We start from the raw sequence: 18,245 nt of genomic DNA on the forward strand, positions 1-18,245 counted from the left end.
TATTTCCTGACTTGTTTGAAATATTATTATTATTGTTTGCCGACGATGTTATTCTTGTCTCTGACACAGTAACTGGTTTACAGAACCAACTTCATATTCTTGATAACTTTGCAGATTCACATGAATTAACGGTTAATTTAGATAAAACGAGTGTTGTTGTATTTAGACGAGGAGGGCGGTTATCTGTTCATGAGAAATGGTTCTATAAAGGCAAACGTATTTCAACCGCCAACTCCTATAGATATCTTGGGTTTGTATTCTCATATACATCAAAGATGAACCAATGTGTTTCAGATCTAGCATCAAGGGGTAAACGAGCTTTAATGGAAATATTTCGCAATCTACGGAAGATTGGTTTTGTTGACACTTCAGTTTTCTTTAAAATATTTGATACTCAGATTCAAACTATTCTTTTATATGGTGCGGAAATATGGGGTGTAGACAGATTTGAAAAAATAGAACAAGTGCATATTATGGCTTGTAAGAAGTTTCTTAACGTTGGTTTGCAAACCCCAAATGCTATTGTGTATGGGGAATGCGGTCGGTACCCACTACATGTAAATGCTATGTGTCGTTCTGTAAAGTATTGGCTAAAACTGATTGAAATGGACGAAGATAGGATACCAAGAAAATCTTATAATATGCTTGTATATAACGACAAGTGTGGTCGTCAAAACTATGCTTCTTCTATTCGTTCCATATTATTTTCTCACGGATTCGGAGTAGTTTGGCTCAGTCAAGCTGTTGGCGACAAACCGTCATTCATGAATAGTTTTAAAAACGTTTTGATAAATATGTTCTACCAATCATAGAATAGTACTATCAAGGCTAGTTCTAGGTACATTCTGTATAAAGAATTTAAAAGTCTCCTGGAACCAGAAAAATACCTTTCCATTATTACTGAAATAAAATATCGAAATGTTTTGATAAGGCTTAGAGCCGGGCTACTAAGACTTAAGGTAAACGAAGGTAGATGGGCTGATATTGACTTAAGTTTACGACTCTGTCCCATATGTCAAACAAGTATAGAGAATGAATATCATTTTACTTTAGAATGTGAATATTACAACGATATTAGACATCTGTATTTACCAACAACATTTTGCAATAATCCAAATATGCATAAATTTAAAACGCTACTGTCATCTTCGTGTAAACAATTCCTTGGAAAACTATGTAAATACCTGTATTACAGCTATGAAAGAAGACGTAATTATGAAAAGCCTGTAAACCTGTAAATTTGTACCTGACATTACCTTTTTTCATGTACCACACTATTTCAAATGTATGTATTGTATATGGGCCAGTGGCCTTGGTACAAATAAAGACTTCTTCTACTTGATTCAGTATATCATATCTGTTCATTAATATCCCAGTCAATGGTACCCTAACTATTAAGCACTGGTCAGTGACATCACATTAACCCTCAAAAGTAATTGCATACCCACAGAAGGGACAGGGGAATTATTTCATCTTACAATTCAGATCATTCAAGGGAAGAAAAACCATCCAGGTGGCTTCTTCCTCAATTTTGAGCTGGTCAGTGGTTTCACCAGACCAACCAGGTCATGTGCACAGTGCACACTTTTAATGCAGATGTCAAGAGAATCAATTGAGCACAGGTATCAGAAGCTATTAAGGATCAGAGTGAATAACACCATATCAAATCAGCCACCCTTGTCAGTTATGTCCTTATGTATAACTTGTGACTCCTCTAATATACCGTGTGATGTTACATTTCTTCTACACTGTGTAACGTGTAACTTCCAATATATGCTGTGATTTTACACTTCTTATAAGTATGTAACGTCAATATACCTCTTGATGTTACACTTCTTATAAGTGCGTAATGTGTCACTTCCAAAATACCTCTTGATGTTACACTTCTTCTACACTGTGTAACGTGTCACCTCCAATATACCGTGTGATGTTACACCTCTTCTACACTGTGTAACGTGTCACCTCCGATACATCCTTTGATGTTACAACTCTTCTACACTGTGTAACGTTTCACCTCCGATATATACTGTGAGGTTACACCTCTTCTACACTGTGTAACGTGTCACCTCCGATATATACTGTGAGGTTACACCTCTTCTACACTGTGTAACGTGTCACCTCCAGTATACCCTCTGAGGTAACACCTCTTCTACACTGTGTAACGTGTCACCTACAATATTCCGTGTGAGGTTACACCTCTTCTGCAGTGTGTAAAGTGTCACCTCCAATATACCCTGTGAGGTTACACCTCTTCTACACTGTGTAACGTGTCACCTCCAATATACCTTGTGATGTTACACTTCTTCTACACTGTGTAACGTGACGCCTTCAAAATAACTCTGGATGTTACACTTCTTCTACACTGTGTAACGTGTCAACCCCAATATACCGTGTGAGGTTACACCTCTTTTACAGTGTGTAACTTGACACCTCCAATATTCCCTGTGATGTTACACTTCTTATGAATGTGTAACGTGACGCCTCCAATATACCCTGTGATGTCACACCTCTTCTACAGTGTGTAACGTGTCACCTCAAACATACTTTGTGATATTATTTTTCTTCTAAACTGTGTAAAGTGACGCCTTCAATTATACCTCTTGATGTTACACCTCTTATATACTGTATAACGTGACACATCCAATATACTTTGTGATATTACATTTCTTATAACTGTGTAACGTGACGCCTTCAATATACCCTATGTTGAACATCTAATATACTGGTAATGTGAAACCTGATATATACCTTGTGATGTTGAACATCTAATATACTGGGTAATGTGAAACCCGATTCATGCCTTATGATGTTGACCATCTTATATGCTGGGTAATGTGAAACCTGATTTATACCTTATGATGTTGAACATCCAGTATACTGGGTAATGTGAAACCTGATTAATACCTTATGATGTTGAACATCTAAAATACTGGGTAATGTGAAACCTGATTTATACCTTGTGATGTTGAACATCCAGTATACTGGGTAATGTGGAACCTGATTAATACCTTGTGATGTTGAACATCTAATATACTGGGTAATGTGAAACCTGATTTATACCTTGTGATGTTGAACATCTAATATCCTGGGTAATGTGAAATCTCAGTCATACCTTGTGATGTTGAATATCTAATATCCTGGGTAATGTGAAATCTGATTGATACCTTGTGATGTTGAACATCTAATATACTGGGTAATGTGAAACCTGATTTATACCTTGTGATGTTGAACATCTAACATACTGGGTAATGTGAAACCTGATTCATACCTTGTGATGTTGAGGATCTAATATACTGGGTAATGTGAAACCTGATTCATACCTTGTGATGTTGAACATCTAATAATCAGGATAATGTGAAACCTGATTTATACCTTGTTATGTTGAACATCTAATATACTGGGTAATGTGAAACCTGATTTATACCTTGTGATGTTGAATATCTAATATCCTGGGTAATGTGAAATCTCATTCATACCTTGTGATGTTGAACATCTAATATACTGGGTAATGTGAAACCTGATTTATACCTTGTGATGTTGAACATCTAATATACTGGGTGATGTGAAATCTGATTTATACCTTGTGATGTTGAACATCTAATATACTGGGTAATGTGAAATCTGATTGATACCTTGTGATGTTGAACATCTAACATACTGGGTAATGTGAAACCTGATTTATACCTTGTGATGTTGAGGATCTAATATACTGGGTAATGTGAAACCTGATTCATACCTTGTGATGTTGAACATCTAATAATCAGGATAATGTGAAACCTGATTTATACCTTGTGATGTTGAGGATCTAATATACTGGGTAATGTGAAACCTTATTTATACCTTGTGACGTTGAACAACTTATATACTGGACAATGTGAAACCTGATTTATACCTTATGATGTTGAACACCTGATATACTGGGAAATGTGAAACGTCATTTATACCTTGTGAGTGAGTGAGTGAGTTGGGTTTAACTCCGCTTTTAACAGTATTCCAGGTATATCACGGCGTGTCAGCTTAATGTGGGAGGAAAGCCCGAAGTGATGCAGGTCTCAGACGTTTACCACTTCGGTGAAACCCACGAGCACGGGTATGGTGCTGACAAACCTGGAAACATAATCGGGGCGAACCGGGATTCGAAACCACAGTCATAGGTTTCTGGCGTGCCCAGGGACGCAACTCTGCACAGCGAATCGCGGCGCCTTAGACGACTGGGCCACCCTTGCCCCCTTCCTATGAAGCTTAATTGGTATAAAATAACTGAACGTTTGACTTTTTATTTACAGAAACATGACCCTGCTGACCCTGATGTACCTTTCAAAGATGCTCACGACCTGTTGCTTCACACAGAGCACTGTCAAGCAGATAAAGGAAAACATGAAATCCTATGCCAAGGGCTATGTTATCCAATACTATGTGCCTTATGTTAACACACAACCTGATGAGCATAAAATGAAGCTCTTGAAACACCTAGAGGACAACCTGCTACTAATTACCAGTACGGAGGACAAGGAGATCGATGGGATGGACACACTGGTAAAGAGAAGAAGTAAAGTTTCCACAGACGTTGAAGATAATCTTGGTCCTAAAATCAGAAGTTTGTCTGCAAAGGTTGACAGTAACGATGGCTTGCTTGTCTCCAATCCACAGAATTTGATGAGGGCAGTTTCCCGAGATGTAGAGGACAGTCTGGAACATAAGATCAGAAGTTTGTCTGCAAAGGTTGACAGTAACGATGGCTTGCTTGTCTCCAATCCTCAGAATTTGATGAAGGCAGTTTCAAGAGATGTAGAGAACAGTCTCATAGACGTCATTGAAGCGATCATCGATCAGCTACACAAAAATATGACTGGCGATGCCCAACTGTATAATGTTTTGAAAGAAGCATTGTTATCATGGTTTCAATACCATGCTGAACACGATAATATGCAACTTCACAACCTTGACTTGGAGAATCTGATTAATTGGCTGACACTTGTGCACAACTCACGGAGAAACGTCAGCAAAGAAGAGGAATCCTTTTACACACACTGGAACACATCCCTGCCTATCTTGAGAGATACTTTGTTGTTCGCCGATACCGTCAAACCATTGTCAACATACGTATCCCTTTCTCTGATGGGCTTGACAGATAGCTTCATGAATCTTTACTGGCCTTTCCGTCGTGACATCAACCTAATGAACCAAAGATTAGCAGTCAAGGGTTTCAAGGGCACAGACGTGAGTGAAAGTGATGCTAAGAAAGCGTTCTTTGGCGAAATCAGAAAAATTCAGCCGATTCATCTCCCTGTGAAGAAAAATGAAATTGTACTCATCTTTGATGATGAGGACATAGCAGATTGGTTGAACGTCACAGGAGTTATGTCCCTTTCACCAGCCTACATGGCTTCTAAGAAACACATATTCACTGGGGAAGAGCAAAAGAGGATATCGACCACTGCACATGCCGCTCTCAGGATGATCAACAACACTCATCCTGAACTCTTTGACGCAATGACACAGATGATATCCTGCATTGCTTTCTACAAACAAGAACACAAGGTTAACTTAGCTGGAGGAGTTCGCTCTGCCCTTGGTTTGTTCTGGATGGACCCGAGTGTTGGGAGAGAATGGAGCGTTCCCTTCATGGCGGAGCAAATAGTCCACGAGTACACCCACAACTCACTCAACTATGCAGAATTTGTCCATGGAACCTACAACGATAAATCCACTTTGGGAAAGGCTGAGGTGAAATCGGCCATTCGTCTGGTTCCTCGTCCCTACGACAAATCCCTGCATGCAGCTTACGTGTCGGCGGGACTTGTAACCTTTCATTCCAGGACTGGCTATCTGGAAAGAGCTGCACAGCTGGTGGAAACTCTTCCCCAAGCCGTGCGTGATCTGGCAACTGTGGAGGCAGAGAAGCATGTGCTGGATGGGTCGGGCAGGGCAATAGTCAAGTTCCTCACTGACTACATGTACCTCACAAGACTCTGAATGTTCCATGCTGATTTTATATAAACTTTTTCAATAAACGGTTGCCAACTATAACAGTTTTTACATTGATGTGCTTTTTGTGCAAGACAATTCAGATGTCAGAAGGTGTTCTCACATCCACACTGAACACGAACACGTTTTACTAAATGTCTGCTGTCCACTAGATATCTTGTCAATCGATGGCGATTAGATGATACTTGATTGAGTATATCATATCTGTTCATTAATATCCCAGTCAATGGTACCCTAACTATTAAGCACTGGTCAGTGACATCACATTAACCCTCAAAAGTAATTACATACCGACAGATGGGACAGGGGAATTATTTCATCTTACAATTCAGATCCTTCAAGGGAAGAAAAGCCAGCCAGGTGGCTTCTTCCTCAATTTTGAGCTGGTCAGTGGTTTCACCAGGCCAACCAGGTAATGTGCACAGTGCACAATGCACATGTTAAGAGAATCAGTTGAGCACCGGTATCAGAAGCTATTAAGGATCAGAGTGAATAACACCACATCAAATAAGCCACCCTTGTCAGTTATTACCTTATATATAACTTGTGTCACCTCCAATATACCCTGTGATGTTACACCTCTCCTACACTGTGTAACCTGACGCCTCAGTCGTCTAGAGTGCGGCGATTCGCTGTGCAGAGTTGCGTCCCTTGGGCACGCCAGAAACCTATGATTGTGTGTTCGAATCCCGGTTCGCCCCGATTATGTTTCTAGGTTTGTCAGCACCATACCCGTGCTCGTGGGTTTCAACGAACTGGTAAACGTCTAATACCTGCATCACTTCGGGCTTTCCTCCCACATTAAGCTAAGACGCCGCGATATAACTGGAACAATGTTAAAAGCGGCGTTAAACCAAACTCACTCACTCACTCTTCATGTTCCACATCTTATATACTGTGTAACGTGAAACCTCCAATATACTCTGTGATGTTCCACCTCTTATAACTGTGTAACGTGACACCTCCAATATACTCTGTGATGTTCCACCTCTTATAATTGTGTAACGTGACACCTCCTATATACCCTGTGATGTTCCACCTCTTATAACTGTGTAACGTGACACCTCCAATATACCCTGTGATGTTCCACCTCTTATAACTGTGTAACGTGACACCTCCAATATACCCTGTGATGTTCCACCTCTTATAACTGTGTAACGTGACACCTCCAATATACCCTGTGATGTTCCACCTCTTATAACTGTGTAACGTGAAACTTCCAATATACCCTGTGATGTTCCACCTCTTACAACTGTGTAACGTGAAACCTCCAATATACTCTGTGATGTTCCACCTCTTATAACTGTGTAACGTGACACCCCCAATATACCCTGTGATATTCCACCTCTTATAACTGTGTAACGTGACACCTCCAATATACCCCGTGATGTTCCACCTCTTACAACTGTGTAACGTGACACCTCCAATATACCCCGTGATGTTCCACCTCTTATAACTGTATAAGGTGTTACCTCCAATATACCCTGTGATGTTCTACATCTTATAACTGTGTAACGTGACACCTCCAATATACTCTGTGATGTTCCACCTCTTATAACTGTGTAACGTGACACCTCCAATATACCCTGTGATATTCCACCTCTTATAACTGTGTAACGTGACACCTCCAATATACCCTGTGATGTTCCACCTCTTATAACTGTGTAACGTGACCCCTCCAATATACCCTGTAAAGTTCCACCTCTTTTATACTGTGTAAAGTGACACCTCCAATGTACTGGATAAAGATACACCTCGAATGTTTTTGAACACCTTACACCTCAAACACGATAGATAATCGACGCCTTCAATAAACTTGGTACGGTTCAACCGCCAAAATATCTGGTAACTTTCAAAAGTTAGTGTATTGTGTAATGCAGAACCTCCAAAACAACTTGTTACGTTACACCTCCAATACCGCGTAATCGTACACCTCGAAAACGCTAAGAAACGTTACACCTTCTCTATACCAGGTAATCTTACACCTCGAACACGCTAAATAACGTTACACCTTCACTACACAACGTAATCTTACACCGCGAACACGCTAAATAACGTTACACCTTCACTATGCCAGGTAATCTTACACCTCGAACACGCTAAGTAACGTTACACCTTCACTTTACCAGGTAATCTTACACCTCGAACACGCTATGTAACGTTACACCTTCACTATGCCAGGTAATCTTAAACCTCGAACACGATAAGTAACGTTACACCTTCACTTTACCAGGTAATCTTACACCTCGAACACGCTAAGAAAACGTTACTCCTTCACTATGCCAGGTAATCTTACACCTCGAAAACGCTAAGTAACGTTACTCCTTCACTACACAACATAATCTTACACCTCGAACGCGCTAAGTAACGTTACACCTTCTCTTTGCCAGGTTATCTTACATCTCGAACACGCTAAGTAACGTTACACCTTCACTATGCCAGGTTATCTTACACCTCGAACACGCTAAGTAACGTTACACCTTCACTATGCCAGGTAAGCTTACACCTCGAACACGCTAAGTGACGTTACACCTTCACTATGCCAGGTTATCTTACACCTCGAACACGCTAAGTAACGTTACACCTTCACTATGCCAGGTAATCTTACACCTCGAACACGCTAAGTGACGTTACACCTTCACTTTGCCAGGTTATCTTACACCTCGAACACGCTAAGTAACGTTACACCTTCACTATGCAAGGTAATCTTACACCTCGAAAATGCTAAGTAACGTTACTCTTTCACTATGCCAGGAAATCTTACACCTCGAACACTCTAAGAGACGTTACACCTTCACCATGCCAGGAAATCTTACACCTCGAACATTCTAAGTAACGTTACACCTTCACTATGCCAGGTAATCTTAAACCTCGAACACGCCAAATGACGTTACACCTTCACTATGCCAGGTAATCTTACACCTCGAACAAGCTAAGTAACGTTACACCTTCACTATGCCAGGTAATCTTACACCTCGAACACGCTAAGTTACGTTACACCTTCACTATGCCAGGTAATCTTACACCTCGACAACGCTAAGTAACGTTACACCTTCACTATGCCAGGTAATCTTAAACCTCGAACACGCTTAGTGACGTTACACCTTCACCATGCCAGGAAATCTTACACCTCGAACATTCTAAGTAACGTTACACCTTCACTATGCCAGGTAATCTTACACCTCGAACACGCCAAATGACGTTACACCTTCACTATGCCAGGTAATCTTACACCTCGAACACGCTAAGTAACGTTACACCTTCACTATGCCAGGTAATCTTACACCTCGAACACGCTAAGTAACCTTACTCATTCACTATGCCAGGTAATCTTACACCTCGAACATTCTAAGTAACGTTACACCTTCACTATGCCAGGTAATCTTACACTTCGAACACGCTAGGTAACGTTACACCTTCACTATGCCAGGTAATCTTACACCCCGAACACGCTAAGTAACGTTACACCTTCTCTATGCCAGGTAATCTTACACCTCGAACACGTTGAGTAGTAACAGCGACGGGTATCAACATAATCTAGCTACTCTTATCAAATGGTGTTGATGTCGACGTCATTGACATGAAAACAACCCACGAAGACTTGAACTTCTATAAAATCCTATATCCTTTAATTGATAAAAGAGTTTTAAGTTTCATAATTAAGTTATTGTTTCAGAACACCTCGAAAATAGTATTAGTTAGCATGCCGATTATTGATATACACAAAAAAGAAACATTTGTGTTCTGGGTAGTTTAGGTAGGTCAAGGTTTTATTTCCTTCAAATCGTGCATTATAACACAAAGTCATTTGGAACGTCTTTCTCTTGTACAACATTTGGATCAACAGTCTATATGATTGTCATTGTTTCTCTATCACGTCACCACTGAATGTTTAATGCTGAATAGTGTGTTGTACAAATATTTCCGTTCGTTCATTTTCCGAAATTGTCTATTAATTCAATCAATCAATGTTAACCTTTTCCATAATCATATAAAATCTCACCAAAAAGTCCATTTGTCTCTTGAATAGTGACGGTAATCAGATGAAGGCTAAAATGTGAGCGAATCCATCAGTAGCACCAATCACAAAAACATGCAATCCCCACATGCTAAGTGTGTGCATGTTTGACCCCATCGTCTGATACGGTGCAATTCGCTGTGCCAGATCGTAGCTTCACATACCTGGTCACAGTTGTCGGGCCTAGTTCTCTTAGTCGCCGATGTTTTCTTGCAGAGTTGCGCCCCTTAGGCTTGAGTGGGAACCTATGATCGTGGGTTCGAACTCGAGGTTCGCCAGATTATGTTTCTTGGTTTGTCAGCACCATACCCGTACTCGTATCTTTAGAAGTGGGTCGCCACGTTCCACCAGAGAAGAGACTGGTTTAATTCTGCCCCAAATGAAGTTCATGCATTGAAAATGAAATTATTTTTTCACGTGCACTGGCTGTTTTATGAGGGCGAATGTCGTGAATTGACTGTAAGAGCAACAATGCACGACATGACACACAACCAACCGGAACATACAATGTAACCATCCTCACCATACATATGCAGGTTTGGTTATGTTACTCGCGACGCACGCTTTCACCATGTTGAAGAATCATCCTCAGCATCCTCATCCTCAGCCACACACAAGTGCATGCTACGCGACGTTCAACCCTATTTCCAAACCCTCCCCTGCCTCCCCCCCCCCCCCCCCCCCCACCTCACCTCCCTGATACGCCCTGACATAACAGATTAACAGTTCAAGCCGAACTCAACATCACTGAAAACATCTGCCAGTTTACATTTAATATAAGATTACATCAGAGACATGCCACTGCTTTATTATCTTATCTGTTTCAAAATAACAGTAACAAAACTCTTTAAATGGTGTATTCGCTGTTTACTCATTGGAACGAGGTGAGAATAACACATCTGGTGCTGACAAAAAGGATCTATTGCGTTGTTTTCATTCTTCTAGACAGTATAAATATGACTTGTGATAGGTGTCCTTCATACTACACTCAAACTCCTATTCAACTACACACGTCACCAGACCAGGTAAGTTGTGACCATTTTCTACTCCAGTGGCTATGCATCCAGAACATGTGATCGCTGGTTACAATTTCAGATTTTCAGATGTGTTTTGGTTTGGCAGCACCATAAACAAGCTCCTGATTTCACCAAAGTGGTAATGGTGTAAAACCTACATGTATTACTTCTGGATTTCCTTCAACATGAAACTAACACCCGTGATATATTTGAAATATTGTTCAAAGCACGTTAAACCAAACCCACCTACTTACTCACTCACTTAATCACTGGGTACAGCTTGATCATGAGATGAAAAACTTGTGGATTCGAGGGGTATGGGGCTGATCTCCCTCTCTTAATGCATCCGGGCGGTCGGGTAGCCTAGTGGTTAAAGCGTTCGCTCGTCACGCCGAAGACCCGGGTTCGATTCCCGACATGGGTACAATGTGTGAAGCCCATTTCTGGTGACCCCCGCCGTGATATTGCTGGAATATTGCTAAAAGCGGCGTAAAACCAAACTCACTCACTCACTCTTAATGCATCCATCGTATTAGGATAGAAATTGTGGTGTGAGTCGAAATCCTAGGACCGGGAAGTTGTGATGACTGAGCTAGCAGACGGTGTCATCGTAAACCACAGTGTGGATTGTTGTTCATGCGTTCAAACACTCACTGAGTTGGGCTAATTCAATTATTTGGAGGCCGCCGGGGTATTGCTTTGAAGTAATATACACTCACGCCCAAAAGAAATTTTACCAGAGTTTAAAATCATTCTTGCTCCAAAACAACAAAACATACATGCATGAAGTAAAGTGTATTGAGACCATCAATCTATCAACATAATCAACACTGAAAATGACAATCATACCGCCACCGAGAATGACGTAAGAGCCCCCCACAGTTGGGTGTGGTGCAAGACTCGAGCTTTCAGAATCATGGACAATAGGCAGAGTACATTGTTGTCTTCCATCAGCCCTAAACATACAGAATCGACTTTCGTCAGTGAAGACAACCCTCTGCCAGTCATGTCGTTGCCAACGTCGTACAGTCCGGGCCCATCTCAATCGCAGACGACGATGTTGCGCTGTCAATAGCTGTCCTCTATGTGGTCTAAAAGCCCTGATTCCATGAGCCCTGAGTCTCCTGGCCACTGTCTGTCGACTAACCCTGTGACCTAAGGCATTTGTCGCCGATGACGTCACTGTCAGGAAGCGATTTCGGAGGTGCAAGGTACGCAAGAACCGGTCATCATGGGGCGTGGTCACCCTGGGTCTGCCTGTCCTTGGCCTGTCAGCTGTCCGCCCTGTCTGTCTGTAACGTTGCATCAAGTTGGTAACGGCAACACGGGAGCAACCGAAGGTTCGTGCAATATGGGCGTGGGTTGCTCCCATCTGTACCATACCCAAGGCTCATTCACGTTGTTCGACTGTGAGTCGTGGCATTTCTTTTGTGTTTTTCATCACTGTGGATGTCTGACTTGCCGTTGCAATCGTTTTATACCCTTACCCGCACGTACATTTGCAGTTGTCCGTGGTGCACGTGTTTTTCACATTTTCGCGTGTTATCTCGCAAACAGGTAACAGACGATTAACATTTTCTGCATACATTATTGTTTTATTTAGGTACTTTAGATAGACTTCATCGAAAAAAAATGTATACTTTGTCTGAAATTTATATTTTCAGTTGGTAAAGTTCCTTTTGGACGTCAGTTTATTTCTTCTCTTCATTTCCAATACTGGACTGTGCATCTAATTTACAACCGTGGTTTCAGCGATCCAATTATATAATTTTCACCGCTATGTTGCCTTTTACCCCCAATGGAATCTGTTCCGTCGAGACTTGAGACTGGTTTTTCGCTAACGTTGACGTTTTATATGTGTTTGCTATTTGGCATTCACGTTCGTATTAACCAAGGTGAAGACCTTGATATAGAACATGAAACCTATTGAACATTGGTGTCAAATGCTAGTATCCACACATATTATCTCCACATGGTCTCCACACCTTCAATTGAATATCATGGTTATAACAGTATCTGTCGTCCGCCCTGATGTGAAGACATGGCGTTAAACTGTGTAAGGATGGGATTTTGATTTCTCGATGATTTTATCTTACTTCAAAATAGGAAAAGGAGGGGACATATGTATATATTGTTCTTTTCGCACTCATTGACAAACGTGCAAAACTACTCTTTACTATACAGGATCATCACTCACGTATCGAACAGTTTGGATAAAAGTATTATTAGCTCTAGCATTTTACCTTTTTATTTATTTGACCATCAACCACACTTCATCTGGACAAAGTCATCATTATTTCCAATGTTTGAGCAAATGCATCAAAACGTATTTCCCGAACGTCTTTCATGTGAAATATTACACAGCGTTTTCGCGTTTGATTTTACTCCTTCGTCTATGATTTATGTGCCTATTTAAAATATAGACATTGTCATCTATAAAATTTGGTTCTTGTGTGTACCAAATCTAAATGCACATCAAAGGTAAACATGAAAGAGGTGGATATGCCATTCTAAAATATGTAAATTAAGTGATTGCTGCATATGTACCAAAAAATACCTGTATTGTTTCATAGGCATTTCTTTAAAGTTGACGGATGACAAAGTAGACACAGTTTATGGATAACAACTTCTTTATTTTACTGTAATAACGACGTTTTAGTATAGATCTTTATACCGTTGTTATAACATAACATATATGACCAATGATATATTTGGGATAACATTTTCTGAGTAAAGTACCTCGGTTGCTGAGTGGGTAGATCGCAGACTTTGTGTGCTGGCGAGTAGTACGTAGGTGTCTTACTCTGGCAGTGTGGGTTCGAATCCCCCCAAAAGTACGATACGAGAATCTGTACTTTACTCAGAAAGTGTTTTCCCAAATATAACATTCGTTATATTTGACCACTTTCTAAATGACATTGTGTGTTTATGGTACAGAATATATATGGTTAGTGGAGGAGTAAGAGTAACAACAATTGCATTAATGAGAGAGATTAACATGAGTAGGTAAAATAATAACAGCAGAAGCATAATACTGTAACAACAAGAGGGACAGAAAAAACACATGATGAGGTAGCCAATAAGACAGGAAGTCAATAAAACAGGATTAAGCATACATAGGTAGGGTGATTATTGCTTAATGAGTTCATAGAAGGCGGATGAAATGGCCTTGATCTCTGTTGATTGATGATTTTGTGGCGGCGAATGTGGACTGTTAGTTTAGTTCTTTCAGTGAAGTCACGGAGCAGGGGAGAGAGGATTTTTATGTTTTGCCAGTTCATGTTGTGATAAAAGCAGTTGCTGATATGGTTGGAGATGGCTGATTTACTGCCTGATTTGATGATTGAAGTTTTGTGCTCTTTGAATCTGGTGTTGACGAGGCGGGATGTCCCACCTCCATAGGATTTTCCACAGTTATAGTCAATTTTATAAATTACACCTGTAGGTTTTTGTAGTTTGTTGTGTTTCTGCCTTTGGCAGTAGGGTATTGGGGGAGGTGGATCCGGTGAAGAAGGTGTCAATATTGGCTTGGGGTTTGATGACATGGCTTTTCCTATGAATGGAAAGGCGATGTGGAAGGGCGCTGATTCAGGTTTGGAGGTGGTAGATCTGGGTGTGGGACGATGTACAGAGATAATGACTTTGTCGATGAGTTTAGAGTGGATAAGTGTTGACGTGTGTGAAGTCTTGACGGAGATGTTTGATCTCAGGTTTGGTGTTAGCAGGGGAAAGGTTGATGGGTCGTTTGTTGAGAACAGAGATGGTGCCAATCTAGTCTTAAGGGGATTTTGAGGTTGAAGTGGATGTACTGATCAGATTGGGAAGGCTTTCGGTAGACACTGGTTTGGATTCTGGAGACAAGGAAGGGTTGTTGGTTATTCCTTTCTGTTTCCGTGGTGAACTGTACTCAAGGGGGTTGTTGTTTTAGATGTTGTATTAGTAGGTTTTGGTCTTGGTCTTGTTGTAGTATGACAAAAGTGTCGTCGACCTTTCTGTACCAGCAAATGGGATCATTAATAAACAGTGTGACATATAAGAAAGGCACGTGATCGACTACCAAGATTGGAATAAAAGGTTAATCAGTTTTATCTAATTAATCCAACAATATCTTTAATCAAATCGTTTTGCTTATTTTTAAGATAATTTAATCATAATTCATATATGATAACAAATACTCCTTCCATTGTTTACATTTTCTTGTGTTCATGCAGGATGTGTGAAAATGTGAAAGAGCAGTTTGCAATAAATCTCCTATGAAGCCACAATGATCTAAAAAACTGAACTATGGACTTTTTATTTACAGAAACATGACCCTGCTGACCCTGATGTACCTCTCCATGATGCTCACGACCTGTTGCTTCACACAGAGCACTGTCAAGCAGATAAAGGAAAACATGAAATCTTATGCCAAGGGCTATGTTATCCAATACTATGTGCCTTATGTTAAAACACAACCTGATGAGGATAAAATGAAGCTCTTGAAACATCTAGACGAAAACCTGCTACTTATTACCGGTACGGAGAACAAGGAGGTGGTCGATCGGAAAGACACACTGGCAAAGAGTAGAAATATAGTTTCTAGAGATGTAGAAGATATAATTGGAAAAAAAATCAGAAGTTTGTCTGCTAAGGTTGAAAGTAACGATGGATTGCTTGTCGATATAAAGAATCAGATGAAGTCAGTTTCTAGAGATGTGGAGGAAAGTCTGGAAGATAAGGTCAGACGTTTGTCTGACAAGGCTGACAATGACGGTCTCATGATTATAATACAGAATCTGATGAAGGCAGTTTCCAGAGATGTGGAGGAAAGTCTGGAAGATAAGGTCAGACGTTTGTCCGACAAGGCTGACAATGACGGTCTCATGAGTATCACAAAGGATCTGATGAAGGCAGTTTCCAGAGATGTGGAGGAAAGTCTGGAAGATAAGGTCAGACGTTTGTCTGACAAGGCTGACAATGACGGTCTCATGATTATAATACAGGATCTGATGAAGGCAGTTTCCAGAGATGTGGAGGAAAGTCTGGAAGATAAGGTCAGACGTTTGTCTGACAAGGCTGACAATGACGGTCTCATGATTATAATACAGAATCTGATGAAGGCAGTTTCCAGAGATGTGGAGGAAAGTCTCAGAAACGCCACTGAAGCGATCGACGGTCAACTACACAAAGATATATCTGATGATGCTCAACTATATACTTTGCTGAAAGAAACATTGTTGCCATGGCTTCGATATAATGATGAACACGATAATATACAACTTCACAACCTTGACTTGGATAATCTGATTAATTGGCTGACACTGGTGCACAACTCAAGGAGAAACATCAGCACAAAAGAGGAATCCTTTTACCAACATTGGAACACATCCCTGCCTATCTTGAGTGATACTTTCTTGTTCGCTGATACCATCAAACCACTGTCAACATACGTATCCCTTTCTCTGATGGGCTTGACAGATCGCTTCATGAATCTCTACTGGCCTTTCCGTCGTGACATCAACCTAATGCACCAAAGATTAGCAGTCAAGGGTTTCAGGGGCACAAGCGTGTCTGACAGTGATGTCAAGGAAGCATTCTTTGATGACTTCAGAAAAGTTCAACCAATTCATCTCCCTGTAAAGAAGAATGAGATTGTTCTTGTCTTTAATGATGAGGACATAGCGGATTGGTTGAATGTCACAGGAGTTTTGTCCCTTTCACCATCCTACATGGCTTCTAAGAAACACATATTCACTGGGGAAGAGCAATGGAGGATATCAACCACTGCACATGCCGCTCTCAGGATGATCAACAACACTCATCCTGAACTCTTTGACGCAATGACACAGATGATAGCCTGCATTTCATTCTATAAACAAGAACACAAAGTAAACATAGCTGGAGGATCTCGTGCTGCCCTTGGCATGCTCTGGATGGACCCTAGTGTTGGGAGAAAATGGAGCGTTCCCTTCATGGCTGAGCAAATAGTCCACGAGTACACCCACAACGTACTCAACTATGCAGAATTTGTCCATGGAACCTACAACGATAAATCCACTTTGGGAAAGGCTGAGGTGAAATCGGCCATTCGTCTGGTTCCTCGTCCCTACGACAAATCCCTGCATGCAGCTTACGTGTCGGCGGGACTGGTAACCTTTCATTCCAGAACTGGCTATCTGGAAAGAGCTGCACAACTGGTTGAAACTCTTCCCCAAGCAGTGCGTGATCTGGCAACTGTTGAGGCAGACAAGCATGTGCTTGATGGGTCCGGCAGGGCAATAGTCAAGTTCCTCACTGACTACATGTACCTCACAAGACTCTGAATGTTTCATCCTGGTTTCAGAGTCACTTATTCAATAAACGGTTGGAAACTGTAATTTTACATTTTTGTGATTTGTATGCAAGACCATTTCAGACGTCTGATGGTGTTTTGTTCTCACATCCACACTGTAACCAGGAAATGAAACTTTTCACTAGATATCTTGTTCCCTATATGCTGTCCGTTTACTAGATGATACTTGATTCGGTATATCATAGCTGTTCATTATTATGCCAGCCAATGGTAGCTTTTTCTACTTTTTCTACTTATTATGTTCTGGTCAGTGCAATCATATTTACGATATTTATGCTTATTAAATGCCAACAGATGGCAATTCCGTCTTGATATTCAGTTCCTCCAAGGCAAGTATAACCAGGTAGCGACTCTCTTAATTATGAACTGACCGGTGGTTTTACAGTATCTCAACACAAAGACCAATAAAATTAAACCTTCAATATACTGAATAACGATAAGCCTCCAATACTCTAGGTAACCCTAAATACAGCAGGTAATGTTACATCTAGAATACATAGGAGCATGTTACTCACCATTATATTACATCACGATTACATTACGTCACCCTATATGCATAATTGAAACGACCCATGAAGATCCGGGGCTCAAAAGGTCTTCAGCAACCCATGCTTGCCGTAAAAGGCTTGCTGACTTGGTTGATGCATGTCACCGTATCCCAATTGCGTGGATCGATGCTCATAATTTCAATGACAGGATTGTCTGGTCCAGACCCGATTATTTACAGATCACCGTCATATAGCCGGAATATTGCTGATTGCGGCATTATACAACAAACAAAAAATCAAACAAACATGATTTCAATCACTGGATTGTCTGGTCCAGACTCGTTTATTTACAGACGACCGTCATATAGCTCAAATATTGACGAGTGTGGCGTTAAACAACAAAC

The 18,245-nt window shown here is 40.8% G+C and overlaps 2 protein-coding genes across 2 annotated transcripts; both read left to right on the forward strand.

Annotated features, from left to right (window-relative positions):
* The first annotated feature begins 4,275 nt into the window (after positions 1-4,275).
* LOC125376020 lies at positions 4,276-6,030 on the forward strand. The gene is made up of 2 exons (XM_048387198.1): positions 4,276-4,675; positions 4,787-6,030. Exons 1-2 carry the CDS (start codon positions 4,291-4,293, stop codon positions 5,974-5,976), a joined length of 1,575 nt encoding a protein of 524 aa, XP_048243155.1. The 5' UTR covers positions 4,276-4,290; the 3' UTR covers positions 5,977-6,030.
* Positions 6,031-10,896: 4,866 nt separating this feature from the next.
* Positions 10,897-17,378, forward strand: LOC124148694. Its single transcript, XM_046519931.2, has 2 exons — positions 10,897-11,031; positions 15,326-17,378. Exon 2 carries the CDS (start codon positions 15,330-15,332, stop codon positions 17,322-17,324), a length of 1,995 nt encoding a protein of 664 aa, XP_046375887.2. The 5' UTR covers positions 10,897-11,031; positions 15,326-15,329; the 3' UTR covers positions 17,325-17,378.
* The last annotated feature ends 867 nt before the right edge of the window (positions 17,379-18,245 follow it).

This window comes from Haliotis rufescens, unplaced genomic scaffold, assembly GCF_023055435.1.
Source record: "Haliotis rufescens isolate VD_foot unplaced genomic scaffold, xgHalRufe1.0.p SCAF_69, whole genome shotgun sequence".
In the NCBI taxonomy this organism is placed as follows: Eukaryota; Metazoa; Mollusca; class Gastropoda; order Lepetellida; family Haliotidae; genus Haliotis; species Haliotis rufescens.

Coding starts and splice junctions, on each gene's coding strand:
- LOC125376020 (XM_048387198.1), top strand. CDS start 4,291: ATGACCCTGCTGACCCTGATGTACCTTTCAAAGATGCTCACGACCTGT. Junction 4,676..4,786: donor GATGAGGGCAGTTTCCCGAG/ATGTAGAGGACA, acceptor CAGTTTCAAGAG/ATGTAGAGAACAGTCTCATA.
- LOC124148694 (XM_046519931.2), top strand. CDS start 15,330: ATGACCCTGCTGACCCTGATGTACCTCTCCATGATGCTCACGACCTGT.